At 38.6% G+C, this 12403-nt stretch overlaps 1 protein-coding gene across 1 annotated transcript in view; it reads left to right on the top strand.

The window, feature by feature from the left end:
- The window catches only part of LOC143354802 (dipeptidase 1-like), an 83836-nt gene extending 76509 nt beyond the window's left edge, over positions 1 to 7327 (top strand). Inside the window, exons 9-12 of the mRNA XM_076789178.1 lie at positions 1577 to 1661; positions 3147 to 3222; positions 3516 to 3654; positions 4748 to 7327. Of these exons, the coding sequence (XP_076645293.1) occupies positions 1577 to 1661; positions 3147 to 3222; positions 3516 to 3654; positions 4748 to 4837 (390 nt within the window). The 3' untranslated portion in view covers positions 4838 to 7327. The remainder of the gene's footprint in view (positions 1 to 1576; positions 1662 to 3146; positions 3223 to 3515; positions 3655 to 4747) is intronic.
- Positions 7328 to 12403: the final 5076 nt, after the last annotated feature.

The following is a 12403-nucleotide window of genomic DNA, read 5'->3' as shown; positions in this document are numbered from 1 at the left end:
TCGAAATTGCAAAGAAACCACTAAAAGTTGTATTTTTCAACTTCTTTGTGCGGGCTTGTATTAAAAATTTAAAAAGTACGTTTTGTACATCTGTATCAACTAAACATAATCTGAACATTTCATTTAAATCGGTCAACGTTTAACAATGAAAGTTAAATTCATTAAATTCATACAGATCTACAAATCATACTTTCTACATTTTGAATGTAAGTCCACATAGAAAAGTTGCAAAATACAACTTTTACTATTTTCTCTGCAATTGCGAGCAATTACAATTTTTGTACAAATTTTTTTTTCACTTTATGTAGCAAACCAATTGTGCTAACTTCTTAAGAAAATCCAAATCGTATGGTCCAATGTTAACAAAGTTATACGATTTTTAAAAGCGTCCGAATGTGAGTGGTAGTCACTGTATGTGGGATGTCGTTCGAACAACTACTAAGTAAATGAAGTGCCGATTAGGTTATAGAAAAAAGATGTCTTCAGTGAGACGTGAAAAGAATTATGTCCTTCCGCTAGGAACTGTTCATTCACTGGACAGCTCACCCTATTATTAAGAGTGAGAAGCATTATTATGCAGATCAACGAATACAAAGATAAAAATGATGAGAATGATTTAACAAATATTAAGAGCGAAAAATGCTGCACGGAGACAGCCGAACCCAGCAAACAGATAACCAAAGATTGCATCGACTTGTTAAACTCAGCTGTCACAGCGAAATCATACGCCATACACCATATAATGGATACCCGGAGCGGAACGCTTCTCGTATGCATTGCGAATTGACGCAATATCAATCATTCTATATGTAAATGAAGAGGAAAGCACAAGGAAAACTCACAATATCCTTTGCCAGCGTTCGAGAACCACACGCGAACGTAAACTGTAGCGGTGACAGGTGATTCTGATAGCGGCAGGGTCGTTTCCGCGTATCTTTCGAAAAGCGACTTTGAAGAAAAATCAATATGGAATGCCACGAGCGCGCCGTCGGTTTGAACAAACAGCTCGCTCATCGAATTTTAATGTGCGTTTCCCAGTCACAGATACGCATGGAAAGCGCACGCCATCTCGAATCACAACTTTTTTAATATCTGCCGCGGCGGTATCATACGCGTGCAAGTTACAGATTAAAGTTGAGGATACGTGAACTGCACGTCGGCGAACGTTCCAGCTTCGCGCGACTCGCCAAAAGGACTTACAGATTCCGCGTTACCTTCGATGAGACTTATCCTTTTTATACCTCGATACGTTCTTGGCTGTAACTTTAATTTTTTACCCCTCGCATTTCATCGTGGAAGAACGTCGCTAGAACTGTGAAACTTGTACGCATTTATGAGAAAAAATCTGTGCGTTTGCAGACTTGATAATGCGAGCGAAATGTTTTCTGTAATTTTCTGATACACTTCAGAATGTCCATTCTGGATTCACGATTTTATTTCGTCTGCTTCTTTTGTCAATTCAATAGGTTTGCCTCGCGCATGGGCGATAAATGCAGATTTTTCTGTAAAATAAAAACGTCATTCTCGAAGATTCATAATCTCGGTGTATCTGATATGTTAATGGGTTTGTTCGCAGGCTAAAAACGGGGGAGTGGCAATGGTTCCGTTTTATACATTCTTCATAACGTGCAACAGCACCGCCACCATAAAAGATGTTATTGGTACGTAGAACACTATCAACCGCATGCTATTTTGTTGCTGGCCATACACATAAAAACCACTGTACCGTTATAACAAACCGTAATTATTACTGTCGGAGTCCCTTCTCCACGTAAGAACGCGTTTACTCGAAAAGGTACTAACACGTAACGTGTTGCTTATAGCAGGGATGCTCGCAAATAAGATTACAGTTGATGATTTCCATTTATTGCCGGCCCTTAAAAAATAGTAGCTAATTGAAGTAAAAATTCTATTATCACTAACTCATCTTTGGTTTTTTTATTCTCATGATATCTTGAGAAAAATATGTTTGTTTTACCATTTTCAGCTGTGTTCCGGTATCATATTGCTCCTTGTTTATGCTTCTATTTTAAACCCATACACAGGGTGTCTCGGCTAAAAGAGGACACCTAAAAATCTCCTTTATTTCATCCTACAACTTTACCGCAGTTTAGGTACTCGAGGTCACCTGAAAGTCATGATTTAAACATATTCAAACATATGTTTCTTCCATGATACTCCTCCTTCGATACCATTCAAATTATGCCATTAATATTTTTTGTGCCATTAGAAATAAAGGAGATATTTAGGTGGCCTCCTTTAGCTGAGACACCCTGTATAAATTGTCAATTGTCAAAACAAGTTCAATAATCTGCACTTTTTTGCGCCATAAACTGTTCCTCTGCCAATACTAATTAGTAGACTGCAGATTTTTATGCACAATAACAATTGTCTGTGCTAGTTGCAAGGCGCACGAGCGACATAGCTACTGGTTTCTCTTCTGAATAATTTCAGATGAAAAACAATACAACAATATTTTGAAATTCATCAAATGGGTTTACTGGTTTGCTATGATAATTAAGTACTCGGGATTTTTCAATAAAAAATGTTTACATACTTCAATATATTGAAAACACTGTTTAGATGATATCAAATGCAAACGCAATTGTTTTTGTATTGTTTCGAATTGTTTGTGACGTGTAAAATTGTTTTCCGAGAAAAAAGAAAAACGAAAGAGCAATATGAAAGCAGCAAAACAATGAAACTTCGTTTAAAATGCATGCTACATTTTTGCATAATAACGTCGTTCAATTGTCCGGAAAGATGATTTAAATATTCTGTAGCCAATCGATTTCATATAATTGATGTTTCAAAAAATTCCGAAAAATTCGAAGAACGGTTTACGGCTATCGAAACAAATATCCATTAAAGATGGTATCGATGGAAACGAATTCAGGAAAATCCATGCAACACTTGCAGTTCCGAATAGTTCCGATTAAAATGGTTAAAATCGTGCCTCGTTTCCGGCGATTCGCATGAAATCAGGCAAGTTCCGGTCGGAATTAAACATCAATTAACTACACGCCTGTTCCATTCGAAACGAAACAGTAACGAAAAGTTAATGACGACGCAGATTGGACATAATGAAAACAACATTTAAAACGTCTCGATTCGGCCGAGCTTATTAAGAGGTCATGCTGTTTCAGCACACATCAATCACATTCGAAAGGTGGCGGGGATCGATCACGTTGGAATAGGAGCCGGCTTCGACGGGATAAATTTGTAATTATCTTTTGAGTATCCTTGATGCATTGCGCGCTCAGAGAATCGTTATTACCGGCAACCGTGGAACCGTGCCGTGCTATCGCAGCGTTTCACTTATGTGAAATTTAAAACAATTTTCGACACGGTAAACGAACAGTTTAGTGAAACGCGCGACTCGTAAAATAGCTTCCATTGATGGCGAAACGTTGAAACAAATACCGGGTTTGCCGGGGATCTTTTATTCTCTGAATGCGGACATTAATTGTGCGGACCTGTCAGCCGGTACCATAAACATTGAACATCGTTTACAGTACTCCCACCGGTTTAGAGGACGTATCGAGGTATCCTCAATTGTTGGCAACACTGCTGGAAGACCCAACATGGACGGAGGAAGACATTAAAAAATTAGCTGGCCTCAATTTACTGAGGGTATTTGCTAAAGTCGAGCAGGTGAGCCACACGCTTTCAACTAATTAAAAAATCCTCTTCATGATCCGATTTAATGGGGTATTACAACTGGAACCGAGTTTGTTCACCGCGAATACATTTCTCTGCGAATTCGGTACAGAGGTGTACTTCATCATACATAAGGAACGTAAATATGCTTCGATTGCAATATTCACATTTTATTGATTTGATATTCAGGCATTTTTTATCAGACTTCCTAAAATTACTACTAAAATTATGAACCACTAAATACAGTTCCAATTATATCGTGTTTAGTGTCATTTTAATCAACAAATTTTAATAGATTTGAACAACTTACTAGTTTTTAAAATGGTGAAAATTTAGTGTATATTACTATTTGCTACTGCTGCCAACTGAATTAAAAATTGAACTAAAACTAACTCAATACGATCGATATCGACAATTTGTTGTGAAATAGTGGTGTTAATAGAAAACAACATATTTTACAAACTCCAAATTTATTGTCCAGAATATGATAATTTTACCGGTTTCTAAAACTAATTAATTGGTTTCTGTCTATTAAGTTTGTTACTAATAAAGATTTTTGTGTTCATGTATGTAGATACTATTCTACAGACGATGTCACAAGATAAATGCCACAAGGAAAGTCTTGATCTAAGCCCAATCCTCGGGTCCGTGCTGTGACATAGATCGTGCAGGGCTACTATTTCAAGTCAATGTCAATTAAATTAAACCACTAAATGCAGTTCAAATTATATCGTGTGTAGTGTCATTTTAATCAGAAAAATGCCAGAACTAAGTAGATGAAAGTCCCATTAAAAAATAATGAAAAATAAAGAAGTTTTGTAATTGGATCACACCGATATACGCGTCCCGGTATCGAATTACGCGGCATGTTTACACTTTACACTGCTCGGCGACCGAGACCCCTCGCGAGGTATGCCCCCCCCCCCCCTCCCCAGTGGGGGGGATAGACGAACAGACTAAGATCGTGCAGCTCCGTTCGGCTTAGATCAAGACTTTACTGTATGTACACGGAAACTAGATTTCCAAGGACTTTGCAAATTGAATGTCCAAATACACATGAAATAAGATGAAATTATTTGAATTTCAGGTACGAGACGACTGGCACAGAGCAGCAGTTTTGCCAGTGGAGAAGATCAGTCCACCTGACAACTCTGCCTGCGTCTACGGAGCATCTTGATCTTCTTTGAGAACGTCCGCAGCAGGATCCCTCGATTTTGTACGATCGCCGAAGGTTCGACACGTCTCACGGAACTATAGGACCTTGTAAACGTGCGGGCTGGATCAACTGGAAGATCACTTTTCCCTGATAGAATCTTTTCGACTTTTCCGGGGAGTTCAATCGCGCCTTATGAAAGATGAAAAATTGAGCGAAGATGAAAGATCCATCTGTGAAACTGATAAGGGCGAGACTGTGGAAAAAAAAGCAATCGCTTTCAGGACAGGTTCAGGTTTCTTCGAACTATGTTCCCCTATTACGAGTCTCGTTAAATTTTCTCGCTTATCGCTTATTCTTATCGTTCTTTCTTGCGAAAAATTTATCCCTCGAGACAACACAAATATATTTGTCCACGTTGTTTATTGTAAAAAGAAAAAACCTACAATTTTCGATCGGTTTGTTCGTTGCGAAGCCGTTACAGTGAACCATAATAAGGAATATACTTACTTTTCGGAATTGTTTAAAATTGTTTCTTATCCGAGATATTTTGTGCGAGACTGAGCTAGTCCTGAGAACGGTGATATGCATAATTTTAAACGTAAGAAAAGCGTTCCTAAATGAATAACTCGTATTGACGCGGACAATCGAGGCAGCCAAAAATGCTTGCACCAGAAGAGTATATTTCGAGCGAGAGTATTCGAGAGAGAACGAGAGAGAGAGAGAGAGAGAGAGAGAGAGAGAGAGAGAGAGAGAGAGAGAGAGAGAGAGAGAGAGAGAGAGTGATAGCAAGAGAGAGAAAGAGAGAAAGAAAGCGAGCGAGCGAGAAAGAGAGCAAGAAAGAGCGAAAGCGAGTGAGAGAGAGAGAGAGAGAGAGAACATATTCTCTGAATAATCTCGGCCGAATCCAGTAAGTGTTTTTCGATACCTCTACCTTCAAATAATTTTAGAAGATCCGAAGCGATGGATGCTAATGAAGTAAGGAACACGCGTTCAAATGCAAATCAGTGAGAGTTGCATTAACGAGAATTTATTAACACGTCCGGACCCTCGAGTTTCTTTATTTTCGTAAAATTACTGCATGAGTTGTTACTAAAGATTAGTGTAAAAGTCAAAAACAGGAGAAAAAAAGTAACGAATTACCGCCAAAAAAAAAAGAAAAAAAGAGCCATAGATGAATTACCGCTGACTATCATTATTAGGTTCTTGCCGCGCTGGGAAACATAATTTCGTCGATTTATAAATAGCACGAAACGATCCAGAAAGAAATTGTAACAAACACGGATCCCGTTTCATTTTCGTTCGAATGCTTACCGCCGAAATCTAGTGTCGAATTAATAAGTGCGCTTAAGACCAACAAATTAAACACGAAGGAAATGAAAAGAAGAAAAAAATAGGAAAATCGTGAGAAATAAAAATTTGTAACGTGTTTCCATTAGAACGTTCACGGACGGTTTCTATAGATCAGTAATCGCGTACGTTCGATGATTTCCGGCTTCTAGCGTTTCTAATATTTGCGAGAGCGAACAGAATCTTGTTGATAATATAAAAGCTCGCCTATAAGACCATTAACGAAAGACTTGTTCATCAACTTTGAATCGCGCACGAATTACTGAATCTTTCCGACTTTCCGACTGAAATCTTCAGAACTATAACCAAAAAGCGTTCATTGCGACTCGTAATCGCGCATGCATGACGCGTTCGTTTCACGACACCGCTTGTTGATTTATACGCTTGTTAGGACCGCGACTATCCGGATATTTTTCACGTTCGAGTATCCGAATTGAACATGTTTTCATACACTTAAATAATGAGACAACAAATTATAAAATTTTGGATGTTAATGGTAAATTAATATCGATGGTTATACTCGTCGAAGAAGGTTAAGAAACAAAACAATTTTAATGAGTATATTAATGTGATTCTACACATTCCGTTTTGTTCTCGTGGAATAAAACGAATACATTTCTTGAAACTTTGTTTAGACACTTTTCTGCACAATGTATCAAAAATAAGTGCATTGTCTATGTTTTTCAAGCTGTTATAATCGTACTTAATTAGTTTGTTTTTTAACTCCTGTCGGTAATCTAAATATCAAGTTTTACGGAATTGTTCTTTGTTTGTAAAGAGAATCGTGATCTTAAATGTTAAACAATTGTGTATATAATGATTGTAGGATTTAGGTAATGCATTTATAAAAGATAATGATCTTTTAGGAACTTTTCATTGTTGTACTAAAAAATACATTGGTTTAAGTGTTTTTTGTCTATAGTAACATCGATCAACAAAATTGTTCGCTAATTGTGATACGCGTTCACTTAAGAATCGGTTCTTGCAAATTTGAAAATCGAGGATAGGATTCGAGGAAGCAATCTAACAAGAATTTGATGTAGAGTCTCTTTCTGTTAGCGTGTTTTACTGTAAAAATTCTCAAGTTGACGTACAACATTATAAAATTGTAAAAATATCGACAAAATGCAACTACAGAGAAGGAGAACTGTAATTCTGGTTAACTAATTTTTAACGTTCATTAATGTTCAAATGAGAATTAATTCGAATATTTTTATTTTCAGTTCTTATCTCGGCAACGATCACGCGTCGGAGCGTTTAAAATTTGTTTAAACGGTCACTCTTTATTTTCTCGGTAATTTCACGTTAATTATCATGGAATAAAAATATACACCGGCATTGTTCAACGCGAGGATATCGAATTTATCGAATAAGTAAATGTTAATTATTAACACGAGGATTTATTGCGGATATTCGAATACCACCTCGAGTCAACACGCAACGGAGAAAGAAAACATCCGGATAAATAGTCAGGTCTTGTTATTATGGTCACCAATGTTAAACACTGCCAAGCCACTTTATACTGAACCATTCCGACACGAGAAATTGTAATCGCTAACCCCATTTCGATACAGTAGCCATTTCAAAAAGTAGCAATAAAATCTTAGCCGATAAATCGTCGATGAAACCATAGATTTCAGTATGGAAGCATACGAGAGGAATATTACCAAAGGCGTAGAGAAAATCATGCTAACTCTTCGGGACGTTATACTTATTGTTAAAACAATCAGCGAGTTATCGAGTCACATACACACACACTCAGGCACGCCCAAACACACACACACACACACACACCATCACCATCTAGTTTGCCAATACGCTCTCGGACGTTGTCCAGAGTTATCCTAGATTTGCCGATGCAGTGAATACAATTGCGAACGATTTTAATTGAACGGGAGAGGGACAAAGAAAAAAATACGCGCTATATAAATAGAAAGATAATATCGAATCAATCGTCACTGCGATTATTGTAAATGTACAGGTCGCGTCAAAAAATTTTCTCTGCGAGTCAGAACGCAAAGATTCACGATGTCGAGCAGGAAACCGCAACATCCGAGACTCCATTTTTGAAACCGTCAAGAACAAATGTAGAATTAACGGTGTTTCAACCAATAGTTCTGATGTATGCTTTGATTCATTCAGATTCACGAATTCTTTTCTTATTGTTTTATACATTTTTCTGGGAGATCCTAACTTCGAATCATGACAGAAGAATATTGTCTTGTAGAATATTCAAACGAACATTGCCAATAGTGAGTGCCTACCCTAAAGCTTGCGTTTCTTCCTGATTAAACGTAACAAGTGAATGTGTTAAGTGAATTTAATATAAGCATACAATGAAAACGATTTAGAAGGTGACTTCTTATTAAATTATTTCATCATTTCGTATAGCTTATCGTGACATTTTTCACTGATAGAACAGACTGATTATTATATGTATTTAATAATTATACCTCTTAGAATACTTCTTTTAACGAATACGTTACATTTGTCAACTACTAAATAAACAAGAAACCTATTTATATTAAAAGAATTAAGCAATGTCGTGGTCAAAAGGAACAGATATGTTAAATATTTTTATATATATTTTATATAATTTACTTTTTCTTAAGATTTTAATTCAAACTGTTTTTAGTTTTCTTTTCTTAACGCGAAGGGGACTCTTTGACTGAACGGGGCCCACAAAGCCCATTTATAGATCCGCCGTTGATTGTATATACACCTATTTGTTTGACATGAATTACTTCTCTACCTCAGTATTATTAGGCTGAACGTTTGTTTACCGACGGCTCGTTAATGGAGATCTCGAATTGCCCGATGACGGAAGCCTGCGGAATTTCTCTGGACACCACGAGTCTTTTTTCAGTTCGCAAATTCTGGCACGATCTGTACGCGTCGTGTTCACATCTATCAAACATCGATCGTCTTTGCAGCGTCTTTGTTTTTTTTCGTAACGACGTTTTCACCATTTCGACTTTGTAATATCACTTGATAACCACACGAGTAGATAATAGAAACAAAGAGACGATCGATCTATCGATCGAAGGGACTTCGCGCGCGCGCGTCGATCGAAAAAGCAGAGACGAAGAAAATCGAAAGAAGAAACTGAGAAACTTAGCCAAGTAGACAGTCCTAAACTTGTACGAAGCGTTTCGACTTTTCTTACTTTTTTTCCCGACGTGGAGAACGCGTGCGAGAAATTTTTAGGTACCTGTAATTAATATTGTTAACGACTATACATATATATTATATACATATATTATATAAAAAGAAACCATGGCGCCTTCGACGACTCGCACCATCACTCTACGAACTTACGGTAGCAGACTGTCGCGTGGAAAATGATTAACGTGGACCCGGTTAAACTTACGATAACAAGGACGCCATATTGATTTCATCGAATATTGCGAACGAGGAAGCGTCGCGGCATTAGTTTAAGACATTGACTGTCACACTATTGTTACGCGGATTAGGCTGATCCTATTGATCCTTTAATCCATTGAGCATGAATTGAACGCCGAGGCGTTCATCGACGTCTGAACAATTTGCAATCACGGGAAAATTCGTAAACCATGCGCTTCCGTTATTCGTTCATTACTGAACGCAGAACGTTTCGAAATTTTGTAGTTTCGGTGATCTTACTAGTGTGTTTTAATCATACAGGAGTCATACTTAGAGTCTCGTAACTACACTGCGGATTTTATGCATTTATGACAAATAGATTCGACACAAAACAGTAAACACATTTGAAGAATCTAAAAATCTCGTTCAAATTATTACAGAAAGAATTGTGTATTATAGCTCATGTGTGTTAGTCCGCAGTCTACTTAAACAACTCTTTTTTACCATTATTACATTTTAATACAGTAAATTTGCATTACGATTTAAGTCAAAATAATGAGGCAGTGGATATTTCAGACGAAGCCATTTTCTAGATTTTGATTAGCTAATCTCCGTTTCATTGGCGAATTCTTCTTACCACAACTTTCATTCCTTCTTCAAAAATAGTTAATAATTATTATATTTTAATATTAATACTGGCATATTTGTTGGATCAGAAAGCGTTCGGTGTTTTGATAAGCTACTGCCGCGAAGGCGCGGCGTATCAATAAACAAAGGAACCGTCGATCGTTTTCCACGATGCGAAATGTCTCGAACGCGATTGTTAGCGGAAGCTTTTTTCCTCGAAGCCAAAAAAAAAAGTAACGTACGCTTGCGTTTTACTCGGCGTCTAAACAAGGGCAACGTGCAGATCGGCGTGCAGAATTTATTGTCTACCGTCGACGTATCTGTAGAAAGACCGCGGGATCCCGTTGAATAAACTCTTAGCAGCAATAACACAGATAACCAACACGTAGCGAACGATTAACTAGCGTAAAAGACCAATAGGATGATATTCACGATTTCTAATTCATAAAGAGTAAGTCTAGCATGTTAAAAAAATATCCAATTGAACGAGTCGTTTGGGGATGCGTTCCTCGCCGGAAACAACATCCTTTACGATCAAGATGGCAACCCAGACAAGAGTAATATTGGACTGCGGATTATTATGCACCTGAAATACAAAGAAACATGTAACATTAACGACGTTTCACCTTTACCTTAAGAAACCTTGTAATCGCCGAAATTCATTTTTCCCCGTAAGATAATTTCTGAAAATGGAAAAAAAGAAATGCATAAAAATACGCAGTCACCAAGTTTGACGTATAACAGGATACGGGCTCGAGTGACAAATTGTTTCGAAGGCGTGAAGTCAAGAATTACGCACGCGTTCGCTTTTTGTGGCGTAACGAAAAGAACTGTCCCGAAACGTATGCTGTTTTCCGAGTCCGATGGTAATCTCTCACGAGACTTACGACCAAGCGTTAGCGTCCGTCTCTGTCCAGCTACGCTAAGGGGGTAAAAAGCATCTTAAAAAGCCCGTGCTGCAGCACGGATGCGTTTCTTTCGGTGCTCGAAGAAGCGACGACGTTTCATCGGTGTTCGCGTTGCAAAAGATAACTTTCAGAAAGGAATGATTTGACACAAGAAACGACGCTAACGGATTCGCGACTCGAGTATAATTACTACACATTTAACACGTAAAATACACAAGATTTCACTCTGTCTAGGTCATTCTCTAATGTCACTCTTGACAATAATTTCTGCTGGAAAATGACAGTGCTCGTACGATACTTTTAATCGACGTTATGCGTGGACCTTATCCGACACGCGCGGATTTAGTATCCGGATAATTTTTCTTGAACCAGAAGCGGATGATAATGAGATTGCGAATAACAATGTTCCGGAACGAGTAGAATAATTTCGTCAGGCACGAACGAACGGGACGAACGGTACTCCTCAAACGATTAGTTCAATGGCAGTACATTGCTCAATACCATTGATCGGGACTCGGAAATAAAAACAAGAAGATTCACTGTTGCGTTCACGGGAGCGTTCACAGCCACAGCCGCACGACTCACGGACTCAATCACGCGTAGACATATGGTACCGTTCTAGTTTCGTACAGCCGCAACAAAACGTTTGCGTGTATTCTTTGTATAAACTTGACGGGGCGAGAATGAAGCGCCATTTTCCCTTTCGGGGCGGGGAAGGGGGTAGTGTTTGTCGGAGACGGGTCTCGAAGCCGCGACCTCGCGGACATGAAATACCCGTGGCGCGAAAATATTTCGGGACGGGGAACTCTTAAGATAATCATTGCTAGCGTGTATACGGGCGCGCCGAGCCCTAGTCGACGAAACCGATAACGAGTGATGTTCAAATGAGTTGTTTTTGCGTGGCGATGGACAGGAGAGGGCGAAACATTGCGAGTCAGCATCTTCGAGCGTTTCGAGAGAAGACAAGACTTTGTTGTTCCACTGCTTCCTAACAGAACTGTATCGTTGCAGAAACGTGTACGCCGTGTCGGTTTCGCGCGCACGGGAATCTGTTTCGCGTCGCGACGATGCGAGATTCCCCGAAATATGCGCATCTCCTCGAAGAGCTCGAAACGATCGTACGCGGAATCAGTTTGTACGTGTTTCTGTTTCTCCGTTCTGTTTTTCCTTTCGTCGACGAATTCCGTAGCGAAACGATTCAGAACACGCATGCGTAGCCGAACGAATTTATTTCGAAGCCAACTTGTTAGCGAGAAAACCTACAGAGGCCAAAAAAAGAAATTCTTGTAAAGAGCGAGAATGAGAATCTATCTAAATGGATAGGCGATGCGAAAGAAAGAGAGCGAACGTAAGCGAAAAAGAG

Source organism: Halictus rubicundus, chromosome 1 (genome assembly GCF_050948215.1).
Source record: "Halictus rubicundus isolate RS-2024b chromosome 1, iyHalRubi1_principal, whole genome shotgun sequence".
Classification (NCBI taxonomy): Eukaryota; Metazoa; Arthropoda; class Insecta; order Hymenoptera; family Halictidae; genus Halictus; species Halictus rubicundus.
This window is presented reverse-complemented; position numbering and strand designations above follow the sequence as displayed.